Below are 16,726 nucleotides of genomic sequence, written 5' to 3' on the forward strand. Positions count from 1 at the left end.
ATTTATCTATTTAGATTATGTGTTCAATTACAAAATACACGTTTGTTTATCAATATTTCTATTTACATTTATTTGTGTGCATATACACTTACAGACAATTATGTCCTATATTTTTGACAAAGATAACTACATGTGGAGATAAACATTTATCTATAGAAATTTGAGGGAATAAAGGTCACTCTACATATTTATGATTTGCTTAGGATTTTTTACTGACTCAGTCTTATTATCGATAACTTGTTAAGATTGATGACAAATACCGTGAATACTTAATTCCATCTTATCATTTTTTTTAAAATTGTATGTAGAAATATCATCGTTCATGTTTTTTCTCCACATGTCACGTAAACCATTGGGAAACTAGGGAGCTTTCGTTTCACTGTGCGGGATTTATACATACACAGTCACGTTCGGTCGGAAAGGGAACTCTATGATTAAATTCTGGAACTAAAGAAATAAAAAAAAAATCTTTTCTGGCTCTTTTATTCACAAAAAGATCTACATGTTGTCTTGCAAAGTTTACTTTCGTTGTAGAATGTCGTATAGTTGTCCTGGTCTCCACTTGGAAGTTGTCTACAGCCGGACAGCAAATTCCTGATTTGTCCGTTAAAACCCCGGCTGATAGTGGGTAATTATGCAACATCTCCTTAATTTTTATAGAATCAGTACATATACTCATATATGAACAAAGTGTAGTAGTCAGTCGGGAACCAGCTTAGATCGCCTTTATCCCTGCACTATTAACGTTCATCGAGCGTTTTAGTGATCGTCATTATGCATGATAAACTGGGTACACTGTTCTATAGATACTTAATCACTGTTCCCTAATGACAGCAGTGCTGATTGTCAATTATGATAATCGTCCTGAATATGCATGAAATATTTGCCACTGGACGTTAAGCAACCAACAGTCAATCAATTTTTAGAATTTGATTTGCTGAAAAACTCGAGCAATATAGCATCATAGTTTTCTAATCACTCGCTCAACATGGGAACGGAAGTGACGATGCCCCTAAACGCACGAATGATGTTCACTAAAACCAAAGTTTTTTGGCGGAAATGCTTCGAACTCGAAAGTAGTATAACTGTTTAATATCAATCGAACAGTTTGAAACCAGAAATTGATAATGCATACTTTACTGAGGTCTTTATTGTTTTGATGATTTGAAAACCATTTTTATTTCATTTGAAAACCGATCAATGTCACGTGAAATTAAAAGAAATTCCATCTGCGAAGTGCATGATTTGGGAAGTATTTTTTTCTTTTGAATTGTTTCACATTTTTTAAAAATCTGGAACCTTTCATAGCTTACACAAAACTACATGGGTGTGCTGATTGTTGTAGGTCGTCCAGTGCATTAATGTTGTTTTGATTATTGATATTTGACTCTGATGGATATTTATGTCATTGGCAGTCATACTTCCCTTGAAATAATCCGTTGTAAATGTATCTGAAATTATGTCAATTGCGGAGGATAATGTTTTTGTGTGGATTCAAAACTTAATTTCAAATGTGTTTGTTTTTCAAACAAATACGAGTGCGTCAAAAAGTAAGTGCTATTTTCACAATAAATTTATAACACACTAAACAAAAGTTGTTTGAAAATATGTATTGTCTGTTTTTCTTCGACTAACGGTTTTATCGTTCCTTAAATGTATTTTGTCGTTCAGTAGCTGTGTTTTTCAAATATTATATCCATATCTTCCTTTATTTCTACTGTAACACAAACAAATTGATTTTTATCTTCGGCACAAGGTTAATTATAAATTTTTGTAAAAATTGATACATTATAAAAATGCACAACATTACAAAAACAACAACAAATAAGACCGTAGCCCCTGAGTTACGCATCTTCGGTAAATTGTACGACCATGATTTAAATATATTGTGCTCTTCTGTTCATCAAAATTATTGTAGTATCTTTGTTTTCTCTGTGCTCTGTATTGCAGTCTTTTCTATAAGGATTTCATCACGTATATGTTGTGTATTTGTACAGGAAATGAACCTGAAATACAAAAAGAAGTGAAAGAAAAATAGTCTGATGATTCCGAAAAGGTTATTTGAATACCTTCATTATAAACTACTACATAAATCAGGGAGCTAGCTGGATCAATATAAGGGAAACCGTGTGTCCGAATCTCTTTGTACTAAATGTGCTACTGTATATATATATGTGTATGTCATGTACATAATTTTTTTTAACTACAATATGTTTTAAGTCAACTCCTTAACCAAATATTTGAAACCAAAGGATGCACACTTACCTGATTCATAAGCAAACAATTACTAAAAACATAATTCAGTGAAATATTGCACACTGCAGACAGCTAGTGTATCTATTTGAATCCTGCGTTAAATAGACATCTTTACATTTTTTATTGAAGTGAAACCGGCTTGAATGATGTGATTGATTACCAATGTAATAGGAACCGTGCATTTGATTTGTGATGTATATATCTCGTATTTTGTGTGGAATGTATTGAGCATTTATTATAGATTTGTCGTTTAAAAGAATTACATTAGGAAAAATACTGCAACTGCTGAAACACCAGCCATAACAAAAAATACCAATCCGTTGTATATCGACATGGTCTGGTTATAAATGTTGTTAAACAAAGTAGCAGCGCCAAGAGAACAGACAGCTTCCAGTAGGTATACATTCGAAAATAATACACCTAAAGAAAATAGAAATGTATAGCATGAATTATTTATGTGGTTGAAGATCAATCAGAGATGGTAAAGCGTAATTAGCAGCTTTAAACAATTACACAAATTTAATATCGATAGTTTCTCTGTACACTTATTTTTTTTCAAATATAAGAAAGTCTGCTAAAATTACCGTGATGTACAACAGGAAATGATCCCTGGAAACGAACACCGAAACAATGTTCTGGTAACGAATACAGAAACAGAGTTCTGGTAACGAGTACAGAAGCAGTGTTCTGGTAACGAACACATACGCAATGTTCAAGTAATGAATACAGAATCAATGTTCTGGTAACTAATACAGATGCAATGTTCAAGTAATGAATACAGAATCAATGATCTGGTAACTAATACAGTTGCAATGTTCAAGTAATGAATACAGAATCAATGTTCTGGTTACTAATACAGAGGCAATGTTCTGGTAACGAATACAGAGGTAATGTTCTGATAACGAATACAGAGGCAATGTTCTGGTAAAGAATACAGAAGTAATGTTATGGTAACGAAAACAGAAGCAATGTTCTGGTAACGAAAACAGAAGCAATGTTCTTTTAACGAATACAGAAGCAATGTTCTGGTAACGAATACAGAAGCAATGCCCTGGTAACGAATACAGAATCAATGCTTTGATAACGAATACAATGGCAATGTTCTGGTACCGAATACAGAAGCAATGGTCTGGTTACGTATACGAAGCAATGTTCAGGTAACAAATACAGAATCAATGTTCTGGTAACGAGTACAGAAGCAGTTTTCTGGTAACGAACACATACGCAATGTTCAAGTAATGAATACAGAATCAATGTTCTGGTAACTAATACAGAGGCAATGTTCTGGTAACAAATACAGAAGCAGTGTTATGGTATCGAATGCAGAAGCAATGTTCTTTTAACGAATACAGAGGCAATGCCCTGGTAACGAATACAGAATCAATGCTTTGATAACGAATACAATGGCAATATTCTGGTACCGAATACAGAAGCAATGGTCTGGTTACGCAAACGAAGCAATGTTCAGGTAACGAATACAGAATCAATGTTATGGTAACGAGCACATATGCAATGTTCTGGTAACGAATAGAGAAGCAATGTTCTTGTAACGAACACAGAAGCAATGTTTAGGTAACGAATACAGAAACAGTGTTCTAGTAAGGAGCATCGAAGCAATGTTTTTGTTATGAATACAGTAGCAATGTTCAGGTAACGAATACAGAAGCAGTGTTCTGGTAACGAATACAGAAGCAATCTTCTGGGAACGAATACAGAAGCAATGCTCTTTGTTCCGAATTAGGTAGAATTGTATATTTATCCAGCAATTTTTATCAAAATAACATTTACAATACCAATTTTACTGAACCATATGTGTATTTCGACGATAAATGTCTCATCAGTGATGCTCGAAACAAACTGATTTGCAATCCAAACTTATTTAAAAATTGAAAAGCTAATAAATCCTAAAATGACAAACCCGATATATGAAAACTCTCATCATACAATACATAGCCTTTTTGTGGATTTGATTGCTTATCATTCAACATGTGAAATCAATTATCCTTATACTGACCTTGCTTGTCTTTACTCACTAAACGAGAAAGTACACCTTTAATCATAGATATTGGCAGAAACCTCAGAATACCAACTGCTGTTCCTGAAAAAATATTCTTGAACTTTATCATTTCTATAATATCTTGGGGCAAATTCTTTATAATTTAATCATATACAACTGTACAAAACCATTGCAATGTCAATTAAAAAAGTCAATGATGAATAGACTGAAGTGACCAGAGTGAACACGTGTATTGTCTAAACTGACTTTCTGTGCTTAACAATAAAACTTGGTTGCAATTTACTGATAAAAGTCATGGCTATATATAAGGGCGAAAAACGGTGTGGGTTCTTCTGGAAGGAATGTGTTATTTAGAAACCACAAACTGAAATTTGTATGCATAGAATGTCCTCGCGATTTGTTCTTATTGTGTAATATTAGAATAGTTTCAGTATTTCAATAATTGTTTGTCAAATCCACTTGATAAACTGTTGATAAAAATTAAATCAACTTAACTTAATATTTAATTACTGGTACTGTATATATATGCAAAATCAGGCAAAAAGTTTTTCACTTCTCTTTAAGCCATAAAAAAACAAATGAATAATTGTGATATATAATTAATGATTTTATAACATATATTTTATTTATATATATTGTAACATATCTTATGTATTCGTTGAAGTATATTAAAATGAAAAGTATACATAATATCTTTTTGTTTCATATAACGTATCGATATATATTATTATATTATTATATGTTTTATAAGTTATCTTTTCTTTTTTATAATGTTTCTACCAAAAAATATGATCATATCTTTTTACAAATAAATATAAGTTATCTTATCATATTTTTATAAGACCTTTTGAGGACCTGACTTTTTATCTAGAAAGTTAAAGAGAAGTTTTAAGGTTTTAACTTCCAGAGTTAACTTCAGATAATTTGTGACGCATCAAACTTTAAGTAATATTTTCATTACCTTACCTATATAAATCATTGAGTCATCATTTGATAGTCCGAACAGAACAAAACATGCTACACCAGATAGCATACAAAAAATTGAAATCACGTCATCTTTTAGACGAACACAGCATACGTGTAGACATTTGATCACAACACCGCCGAAAATATATACTGTACAATTGGTTATAGTGTTGTACCATCCAATATGTTCTGAAGTCCAACAAAAAGGTTCGCCTAAGATATAAATTGTTCTTATCGAGAAAGCACCATTCATGGGCAAGTAATAAAGACAGTACACAACAAAATATAATATTAGAAATCTGATGTAATGTTTGCTATTTTGTTTTGACGATTTCCATAATGTGAACAGCTGTCCTGGAATTTCGCGGAAACGGAGTGTTGAGGTAATTTCTTGTGGTTTCCACGGATCTTTAAGAGTAATGGTGATTAAGACTAGTAGAGAGAGCATTAGTCCTGATGATATAAGATATGGGTAAGAAAAACCAACAAGTTGTATCAAATATCCAGTACCTACTTGAGAGCAGGCAATCCCGAGTCCTAGAAGTGCTTCATAAATAACAAGAACGAAAGATCTTTCTTTACCATCTGATGTGCAATCTGCCAAAATTGCTATATTGGCTAAATGAAAAACGTAAAAATTTCCGGATAAACCAAGAATTCCACAAGCAATAACATAGTAGTATAAATGAAAGTTCATGTAAACAATTAATGTTTTTAAAGCAAGTGATATACATACTAACAAAACATTCCAAAGAATGAGAGGTTTTCGTCCAATTTTATCCGCCATTGGACCTACAAACATTAAAACCGGAAGTGCAAATCCAGCCTGTGCTAAAGAAATATACCACGACCAATTTGATGTTAAACCTTGTATATTGTCATCAGAAGCTGATGTTGTGTTGAGAAGACATGTCTTTGTTGCTTGTAGAGAATCATTAGCTGCTTTGAAGTCGGTAGCATTTGTAACACTTTTTAAATACGCATATATATACTGTGGTTCAGCTTGGCCTGACGTTTCACATGCACAACCATAAATCATCACATAAACCACTACCCGTAATTGAGTACCAAAACTACCGATTGATTTATCATGTTCTTTTAAAAGAGGTTTCGTTTCCTCCATTATTAAAAATTATTCCAGGGAGCCTGTTTTATCCCAAATTGTATTAGGTCACTCACTACATGCATAGTTTACTGTATATCATTTTATCTTAATATTTACAGTACACACGTGTCATTGTGTGCAAACATCAACATTTTATAATAGATAATGCTAAAAATAACATTTGAATTTAAATATTTTAAAGTAACAGTGATTTGTTTAAAATTGTAGAAGCAGTGATATCAATAGTTATCAAAGGTACCAGGATTATAATTTAATACGCCGACGCGCGTTTCGTCTACATATCAATGCTACTAATCATCTTCAACATTGCATTCGACCACATTTTCTATCAAATGCATCATAAATCTTGTCCACTGTCTACTGTCAGGTACATCTGATGCCAGTAGACTCAACCCAAGAAACAATGGCAAAGCCCCCAAATGTAGACTATAAGTGACTCAAAGGTTATTCGTACCATCTATTGTCAGAACATGGAATAATTCAAATCCAAATATAAGAAACACACCAACTATCCGACAATTTAAACGAAAGCAAAAGGTGACCATTCACCTCTGACATATTATGGTGAAGAGTCCAGAAAATTAAATTAAATGCATACTAGACTTAGAGCAGTTCAATAAAAGCGTACTTAATAAGGTAAACACAGTGAATGATTTGAATCCTGTTGAGGTGCTCCTGTTCAAGATGCCATCAATTACTTTCTAGTATGTTAGTAATATGTCAATCAAAGAATATCTCTGGCGAATGATCTTATAAATCTGAACATACACATTGATATTGAAACGCTATTGTCTTGGAAAAGATGCATACATAATTACGAAACTTTTTCTAAATTGGTATATGTCGTTTTATAAAACAGTCAAAAAGATTTTAACAGTTCTAGTCGACAGTTTTGTTTTTGTCTTTTTATTTTCTCTCTGCTTAATTGCTTTTTCAAAAGTTTTGTTGTTATCATTCCAATGTGACTTCTTCCTTTAATTTTCATTACTGTAAAGCCATATTGTGCATGTGTTTGCTGTCATCATATGTGTGTGTTGTATATATAAGGCAATGATATAATATAAGTTGTTAAACATTTATCTACATCATATTAGAAGTTCATGATTTTCTAAAATTAGATTTCGAAACCTTTCTGCTTATGACAGTTTAAATAAGCAAGCTAACAGAACTCAATTCAGTTTTAACTATTTTATGTGCTTTAACTTTGTTGAATATATAAACTTTAAATTTTCTGGATTTATTATTAGTATAAGACATAAAATACAAAGTCAAAATACAACAATAACTGATTCGAGCGGCCGTATGTAGAAACGCGACCCTGGCGTACCAAAAAATACGCCTGTGTCTTAAATGAGTTTTTACAAACAATGCACCTATGCCAATGCTGTTTATAGTTTTGTCCAGAGGGTGATTACGAGCTTATTTTGTGCATTCCTGTATTGACATATAATATTATTGATACAGTCATTTATGTCTATAAATTTTATGTTGATAGTTATTCGAAGCACGAAGGGTTTTTTACTCTACACGCTCCTATGACCTTACTCATATTTGGCTCAACTGTTTGGTTTTCAATGCTTTTCAAAAACGTATTCAGTTTGGCAGCCTAACTTTTTATTCGGGTGGCAGTGGTGAGTCCTATGCAGACAAAGGCGCAGTCTGTCGTTCAACTTATAGACCTTGCACAATTTATATTTGGTGACATTTTAAAGTGTATTTTACTAAATATCTCTAATATGATTTTGTTTTTATGAAACGTATTTTTAATTCAAGATAAATTTTATGTGAGGAGAAGTAGGAGATAGATTGGTCAATTTTAGCTGTAAACACTTATTCGACACCCAAACATATCATGCTAAAATGTCTTCCTTGATCCACTTTCGAATTGATTTGTTTCCTAGGTTCAATGATATCCAAATATCTATTGCTTCAAACTTACTTTCGTCCTCATTGGTAATCATTTTAACTGATAAAATCTATCCATAAATGCATATTGTAGTGTTGTTTTTAATTTATAACAGAAATTAAAGTTTTAGTTTAACCAAGAATATTATTTTCATTCATTTGTTTATAGCTTGATTCCAATAAATAGAAGAGAAATAATTAACATACAAAACGCTCGTAAGAATATGAAAAGATGAGTGATTTTATCCAATCGTTCACTTTTCCCGACAGTCCTCCGAGATTAGTTTAAACTTTAGTTGTATTGTGACACATTCAACAATATATTTTACAGAACCTTTGTCAAGAAAGTCAGTAGTGCGTGTATATTTTTTTTTTCATGGACAAACTGAATATTTAGAGATTATTCAACTATAGTATGGACATCATTTTTCAATTCTTTCTGTCTGAATGTCAGGATTATGGACCACCAAGTCAGTGTTGCTTGTTGAAGACTTTCTCAAAATGGCGTACCTTTAGAAATAAAAATAGGTAAATAAATCAGCAATATTTCTTGTTTGAAACTAAATATACATGATAACCAAATCAGTATGGCTTGTTAAAGATTTTCTGATACAAAAAAACCTTTAGAATAAGAATTAATATATAATTATTTGTTTTCGATTGATAAAAAGAGTTTATACATGACAATCAACTAACTCAGTGTGGCTTGTTGAATATTTTTTTCTATAAAAAAAAAAAAAGAAAGCCTTTAAAATTAAAAAAAAACCAAATCTTCACGAAATGAACATACATAACAATAACCGCATTCGATTTGTGGGTATGATAAAAGAAACACTTTTAATTAATTTTCTACACCTGCAGCATTTTTATTGTGAACATCGACTCATGTTTTTCATCTACTGTTCCACGCGATGGCGATGACAAAAAGACAAAAAAAGAAGAATAATTAATCCTCAACAATAGTTTTGTATACATATTCCCTTATTCCCTTATGAACTGTGGTTTTTCAATGGTTCCGTACTTGAAATGAGAAATAAACTTACAGTATCAAAATGGTGCCCAGTAACTGGAATCCAGCCATCACGAAAAATACCAAACCTTTGTATAAAGGTCTTGTTTCATAGTAAATATTGTTGAACACTGATGAACCTCCCACCGCACAAGCGGCTGCTACAAGACAGATATTGGAAAACAACACACCTAACAAGAAAATGCAAAATAAATACAAACAGTTTTAAATTAAGTAGCATTTAAAGTAAAGTGTTGATCAGTAATATCATGCAGTTGTATGGAACAAAATCACAAATAAACGGCCAGATAACATTTAACAAATGCCAGACGCGCGTTCCGTCTACATCAGACTCACCAGTGACGTTCATATCAAAATAGTTATAAAGCCACACTAGTACAAAGTTGAAGAGCTTTGGGGACGACATCAAAAGATCAATGAAGGATAAAAAACTTAATTCAAATACTTAGTAGTTTGGGGGTGGGGGGTTAAACTTGCTGCAAGTTTTGTTTATCCTACATCGATTTTACATATATATCCATATGGGTCAATCAATTTTTCCCAAATTAAGTTAAAAGGGGGGGGAGGGGGTCAGTAAAAAAACTATCTGAATTAAGTTTTTTTTATCCTACATTGAACTTTTGATGTCGTCCCTTGAGGACCCAAAATTCCATAAAGTTGTACCAAATACAGCTAAGGTAATATATGCCTGGGATAAGAAATACTTAGTTTTCAAAAAATTCAAAATGTTGTTAACAGGAAATCTATAAAAATGACCATATAATTGATATTCATTTCAACACCGAAGTGTTGACTACTTGGCTGGTGATATCATCGGGGACGAAACCTCCAACCGCAGTGGCATCAGCCCAATGTTGTTAATAGTTAGCAAAGGTACCAGGATAATATTTTTTATGCATCATCTAAATTATTATAGTAGCACACTTACTCATGTATAATGACAAAGATGTCACCATTCCTTCCGTATCTTGCATAAATCGTGTCGTTCTAGACAGTATATCATACCATACCTAAATATATTAACAATCTCATATCTTTTTAATCAAATACCCAGTGGCTACATATTTGTATTATTTTACCTTGTTTTTCAGGAATAACTAATCTAGACATGATCGCTTTCAGTAACGGTATACAAAGAATCCTTAACAAACCAACTGCTGTGGCTGAAAAAAATTATAATATAGTTTAATTAGTTTGAAAGTACTAATAGCTCATTATGTTCATCATCTACTTGGTGTGTTTTGAATGTGCAACGTTAATATGACTATTTATCCCGAAGTTGGTTGATTCATTTTGCCTAGGACTCAACAAGAGTGGTCTAAGTTAATAAATACCACTTTCATAATAGTGCTTATCGTCTAAAATGTCTCGTTGCTTTATGGTCTAAGCTTGATTAATTTACAATGCTGTTCTTGAGTTTAAGTGAACTATTTGCTGTCGACATACGTGTGTAGCTCATGTACATGTACAATGCAGTGTCAATCTATAGGATCAATAACGTACCCAGTTTCTACGCAAAAAAGTATAAATTTACGCCAAAAAAAACCTAGATAAATTTTGAAGAAATGAGTATCGTATCATGTAGAGGACAAATTATTTTAATGCTATTCTAGTGTAATTGAAGTTGAAGTGAAAATCAATCTATAAATTTAATAGCATATATACCTCCATAAAGCATCCAGTCAGTGTCTGACAGACCATAAAATACAAAACAACCAACTGAAGAAACCAATCCTAATACGGCAATCGTTTCATCTACGATAACATACTGTAGAATTTTCATTATGAAGGTTGCCACTATGAATAATTCTATATCTTCACCTGCACCAAACCATCCCACATGAACTGGATTCCAACAAAATGGTGGACCAAGTTGGTATAGCGTTCTTATTGTCACAAATGAATTAAATGGAAAATAGTACAAAATATACACAATGAAAAATAGAATAAAATGGAAAATAGATACAGTCACTACAGATTTTTGACGGAATAAGGTAAATATCTGCATAAGAAAAGACGATATCGAAAGCTTAGGTCCTGTTTCCAGTTGTCTACATGTATCTTTCAATGTAACATAAACCAACAAAATATACAACAAAAGAACAACTGATGTTATTAAGAATGGATAAGTATATCCTGTTAATTCTATTAGATATCCAGTGAGTAATTGTGCACAGGTAACAGAAATTCCAAGAAAAGAATCGAAAATTACCATAAGAAACGATCTTTCTTTGTTATCTGTAATGTCTGCCATTATGGCATGGTTTGCTAAATCAAACGTGTAGAAGGTTCCTGATATACCACTCACTACATGAGCAATAATCAACCAATAAAGATCCATAGACATATATACAATCACTGTCCGAAAAGCAAACGATAGAAATGTAAATACTGCATTCCACAATAAAATAGGCTTTCGGCCAACTCGATCAGCCATTGGACCAACCAAAATCACAATAGGTATGGCCACTCCATATTCTGAAACTGTGAAATACCAAGTCCAACTAGAAGCTTGTTCTTGGATGTTATCCTCGTTATTCTGACCACATTCTTTCGGTTTTGATGTTGTCACATTATTTGTTTCATTCAAATTAGTATGTTCTTTCAGGTGTGCGTAGATGAACTGAGGTTCGGCTCGACCGGTAATATTTAAAGCAAATCCATATAGTAATGCGTAAGATAAAATGAATTCCCGGGTCCAACGGCTTGATCTATTTTGTTTTTGCACCAATGGTGATTTTTCATCCATGATTTTATATCGTTATTTTGTATATTATGTTTATCATGTTTTCTGATATATAGGTTATCTCCTTACTAGTCGTGAACTGTGGTGTATGATAGACTATATATAGAGAGGACAAATATATGACTAAAGAAAGCAACGGAAATGTATACGAGACAATATACATTTGATACGTTCAAAAATGAGTCTTGTTAATGTCAAGCTTTCTAGAAACAAAAAGTGACTGCACAGATAATTACTTACAGGCTATATTATCAGGTTGCAGTCCAAATATGAAACCATTCCCTTTAAAAGCAGTCAAAATTTCTACCTAAAGTGTTTTGGACGACTGGACGACTGGACAGATTTTTTTTTAATTTTAATATAATATGACTTTAACTTGGCTTCAGTTCACAAATTATTGACAATGACGATCACATCTTACATGTAATTATTATTATTGGGAAACGTTGATACACATTTAAGTTTTCTTTGTATAGAAGCACATTCAATCCCAGAAAAATGACACCGAAGATGATAAGGTTGGACATTTTCATCGACATGTCAACATTCCGTGATGTGATGTGGGTACTAATTGTTCACCACTTATTTGCTTTTAGTTTTTTTTACTCGTTATGAAACATACAAGATATTTTCAAAGACAAAAACCATCTTGCAAATTTACATTTTCGGTTCATATAAATTGATGATGTTCTGCCACATAATAGCCAATACTACAATGTGTAATTACATCTCAAATACTAGAAATCTTGAGAATAAGAATACTACCTAGAGAAGAGGACCTGCTTCATATTTTGATCTTTTCCTCGGTATTGACACTGTTTGACGACTTCAAACTAGAATCTACGATAAACTTTATGATTTCAACTTTGAGATTATCAACTTCCCATTTCTCAGCAGGAACATATCCTATAATCAATCGTATGGTGTTAACATACATCATTTAAACATTACGCACTTGTGTGTTCACACAATTTTGACTTCATTTTTCGGTGTGCTTTGGGAAACCTTATGAAGAAGAACGACTGAAAACGACAACTCATTAGTGTAACAGACACAATTACAAGGCAAAAAGGTGATGTATCACCAAAAAGGTTATGTAAATAAGCTCATCATATAGACCAGGATTAAAATTGTATACAACAGACGCATGTTCCGTCCACAAATGGAATACAAAAATTATTAAAAAAAAGAAGTCCAAATAGAGTACGAATTTTAAGAGCAAAGTCAATAATACGCAATGCGATGACAAGCAGAAAGTGCTCTTATTTATTGCATTTTTACCTATTATGTCTTGGTTTTTTTTCACTCGCACATTGTCAATATAACGATATTGGATGCGACTGTCACAGAAGTGAGATGTGTAGCTAGCTATTTAATTCAGGTTTAATCCATATTCACTTGGAAACTCAACATATACCCTCACGACACTTACCAAACAGGAAATCCTGGATAATCATAGGTCTGTTCTGTGTTCCTTTGGAATTTCAACTAAAGATGAAGAACTGGATCTTCCATCACTGTATTGGATACCTAAACTACATAAGTGTCCTTATAAACAACGATATATTGCTGGGTCTTCCGAGTGCTCCACTAAACCTCTTTCTAAATTATTAACATCTATTTTATCAGCAATCAAAGACGGGCTTCAAAGTTATTGTGAAACTGCCTATTTTAGAGGTGGCGTGAATCAGATGTGGATACTTAAAAATTCCAAAGATCTTTTAGAGTACATACAATCTAACTCTCTTTCATCTTGTAACAGTAAAAACATTTGACTATTCTATTCTTTACACAAGTATTCCACATTCCAAACTAAAAAAAATATTGAAAGGGTTTGTATTGCTTTGCTTCATAAAAAAAAAGAATGGCCAAAGTAGATACAAGTATCTTGTCTTAGGGAAGGATGGATCCTACTTTGTAAAGGATCACTCTGATTCAAACATAAAATTCTCTGAAACTGATATTATCAGTGATTGGCAACATATTTGTTGCGTTCGGAGGACGTGTTTTTCAACAGGCTGTTGGCGTTCCAATTGGAACAAACTGTGCCCTCTACTTACCGACTTGTTTCTTTATTATTATGAGGCTGACTTCATGCAGGAACTTCTTATGAAGGAAAATAAGAAGTTATCAAATTATCCTTTAACTCTACTTTCTGCTATATAGATGATGTTCTTTCACTTAATAATTCATAATTTGGTGACTATGTGGAACGCATCTATCCCATCGAGCTAGAGATAAAGGATACTATAAATACAGTTAAGTCGGCCTCATATCTTGACATCTAGAAATTGTACGGTGTATATTTCTCCCAATTGATACGATATTTCCGTGCTTGCATTTCCTATCAGGATGTTCTTGATAGAAGGTTGCTGCTCACAAGGAAGCTTTTAAACCAAGAGTTCCAAATGTTGAAGTTTAAATCATCCCTTCGTAAATTTTACGGACGCCATCACGAGTTGGTTCACCGTTCTGGAATAACCGTTTCACAAATGATATCGAATATGTTCCTTACGTCGTAACTACAATCCTCTTCCCTTTCATGAATGCGACCTACCGAATTAGACTATTTACCGGATTTTTTATCACATAAGGTAGCAATAAACAGTTAGGAAAAAATATTAAAATTTGCCCTTATAAATTTTACCATCCCCTTTTCATTGCTTTCTTGCAATATCAAGCTGTTTGTGTCATATATGGGCATATGTATGTAATCAGAATCTTCCATAGATTTTATATCCAGTATATAAAATAGTAAAATATAATTTCTTTTGGGTGTATCCACGGCAACAGTCTGCATTTATTTGTTATAAAATATTGCAAAAAGGGGGGGGAAGATGTCACATATTTCACCAAAATTTGACTAAAAGTAGAATTTCAATCGCTTGAAGTAATACCTTTTCTGAAACTGTGTACATATATCATTCAGCAAATCCAAAGAAAATCATATGTCTTTCATCTCATTTTTTTGTAAAATTGCGTCAAAAACATCGGGTAAAAAAAATTTGTTTGTAAACATTACATTAATTTCTGGACCGCTGGCCGGTCTAGCTATGAAAATACGGATTGTCAAACAGAAAACAGCACATAAAACATGTAAAAAATAATCTTGATGCTCTTATAAACCATCTTTGAAGGCTAAATTAGCACTCAGCTGTCTAAAAATTAATTTTATTACACAATAACTTTCCTATTAGAAAAATTCACAGGGGCCATAATACGAAAATTATCTCCTAACTGTGTATTGCTACCTAAGCAACACGACGGGTGCCACATGTGGAGCAGGATCTGATTACCCTTCCGGAGCACCTATGATCACCCCTAGTTTTTTTATGGGGCTCGTGTTGTTTATTTTTTATTTTTCTATGTTATTTCATGTGTGCTGTTGTTTGTTTGTCTTTTTCATTTTTAGCCATTGCGTTGTCAGTTTGTTTTATATTTGCAAGTTTGATTGTCCCTTTTGTATCTTTCGTCCCTCTTCTACATAAGGATATGCATGTACCAAGACAGGAATATGACAGTTGTTTTCTGTTCGTTTTATGTATTTGAGCTTTTGATTTTGCTATTTGACAAAATAAAAATCACAAAAATACTGAACTCCTAGGAAAAATCAATCGGAAAGTCCCTAATCATATGGCAAAATCAAATGACAAAACACATCAAACGAATGGACAACAACTGTCATATTCCTGACTTGGTACAGGCATTTTCAAATGTAGAAAATGGTGGATTTAACTTGGTTTCATAGCGCTAAACCTCTCACTTTTACAACATCAAATTCCATTATACTTACAACGATATGTGAACAAAACAAGACATACTAAATAAAATAGTCAAAATACAGCAGTCATCACTGTGTTACAATCTTAAAACAAACAATTTTACAAAAAAGCACACGGACAATAGGAATCTCCGATTGGAATTTGCCATAGAGTTCGGTATTTTTGTTATTTAATTTTACACTGCCACTTAAAGACGGTTGTGATAATGATTGGTATTTAAAATTAAAATCATTTCAGTATGTCTCCACCAAAGAAACAATTAAATAGTTGTTGCAAAGACACTCTTCATTGGTCTGAAGTATAAGAGGAAGGTTGAGATCTCACTAAACATGTTTATTTCCGCTGCGTTTATTCGCGTCCCATGTCTGGCCTTATTTGGTCCTGTATATATTCTTCATTTAAATGTTTTGGAGTTTAGTGGGACGTTCATTTTCACTGTACTAGTACTCAGAGCATAGAGAAAAATACTATCAGGACAGTTAAACAAACGCTTTTCGTTCTGTTAAACTGTCCTAATAATCGTTTTCTCTATGCTCTTTTCCTGAGTACTAGTATGTTAAAACACAAACATCCACATCCATATAAAAATAAAATTGATTTTAATGATATTTTTATTTATATGATAACTGAAACATTTTGACATTTTCAAAGTCATATCTTGAAAGTCTGCTGTGCAATAAAAGTAAAGTGAAACCTGTTTAAAGAGACCACTTTAGGAGAGCAAAAATGTTGTTTCATAAGACGGGTGGACAGATTCTATCGATGCTTCAAACTATAGAGTGACCTACAATTAATGGTCTTATAACACAGTTTGTTTGCTCAATACATGTGGTATCTAAAGCAAATTTGACTGTATATTTAACGCAAGTAACCTTTGTCTGTTTATTTCATATATATC

General features: G+C 32.6%; 2 protein-coding genes across 2 annotated transcripts; both read right to left on the minus strand.

Moving 5' to 3' along the window:
• Positions 1-1,843: 1,843 nt before the first annotated feature.
• On the minus strand, positions 1,844-6,362 carry LOC134696643 (proton-coupled folate transporter-like). Its single transcript, XM_063558591.1, has 4 exons — positions 5,240-6,362; positions 4,271-4,354; positions 2,520-2,676; positions 1,844-2,006 (listed from the first exon to the last, which is right to left on the minus strand). Exons 1-4 carry the CDS (start codon positions 6,360-6,362, stop codon positions 1,910-1,912), a joined length of 1,461 nt encoding a protein of 486 aa, XP_063414661.1. The 3' UTR covers positions 1,844-1,909.
• Positions 6,363-8,692: 2,330 nt separating this feature from the next.
• On the minus strand, positions 8,693-12,049 carry LOC134696735 (proton-coupled folate transporter-like). The gene is made up of 4 exons (XM_063558699.1): positions 10,966-12,049; positions 10,380-10,463; positions 9,314-9,470; positions 8,693-8,780 (listed from the first exon to the last, which is right to left on the minus strand). Exons 1-4 carry the CDS (start codon positions 12,047-12,049, stop codon positions 8,693-8,695), a joined length of 1,413 nt encoding a protein of 470 aa, XP_063414769.1.
• Between the last annotated feature and the right edge of the window lie 4,677 nt (positions 12,050-16,726).

This window comes from Mytilus trossulus, chromosome 1, assembly GCF_036588685.1.
Source record: "Mytilus trossulus isolate FHL-02 chromosome 1, PNRI_Mtr1.1.1.hap1, whole genome shotgun sequence".
NCBI classification, from domain to species: domain Eukaryota; kingdom Metazoa; phylum Mollusca; class Bivalvia; order Mytilida; family Mytilidae; genus Mytilus; species Mytilus trossulus.

What these genes read in the sequence shown, in the direction of transcription:
- LOC134696643 (XM_063558591.1), bottom strand. Translation starts at nt 6,362, where the DNA reads ATGGAGGAAACGAAACCTCTTTTAAAAGAACATGATAAATCAATCGGT. An exon ending in TGACTCAATGATTTATATAG is followed by an intron (nt 4,355 to 5,239) that starts GTAAGGTAATGA and finishes ATATTTTTTCAG; the next exon opens with GAACAGCAGTTGGTATTCTG. An exon ending in GTTGCAGTATTTTTCCTAAT is followed by an intron (nt 2,007 to 2,519) that starts GTAATTCTTTTA and finishes TTTGTATTTCAG; the next exon opens with GTTCATTTCCTGTACAAATA.
- LOC134696735 (XM_063558699.1), bottom strand. Translation starts at nt 12,049, where the DNA reads ATGGATGAAAAATCACCATTGGTGCAAAAACAAAATAGATCAAGCCGT. An exon ending in AGTTATTCCTGAAAAACAAG is followed by an intron (nt 9,471 to 10,379) that starts GTAAAATAATAC and finishes TTTTCTTGTTAG; the next exon opens with GTGTGTTGTTTTCCAATATC. An exon ending in CTGGGCACCATTTTGATACT is followed by an intron (nt 8,781 to 9,313) that starts GTAAGTTTATTT and finishes TTATTTCTAAAG; the next exon opens with GTACGCCATTTTGAGAAAGT.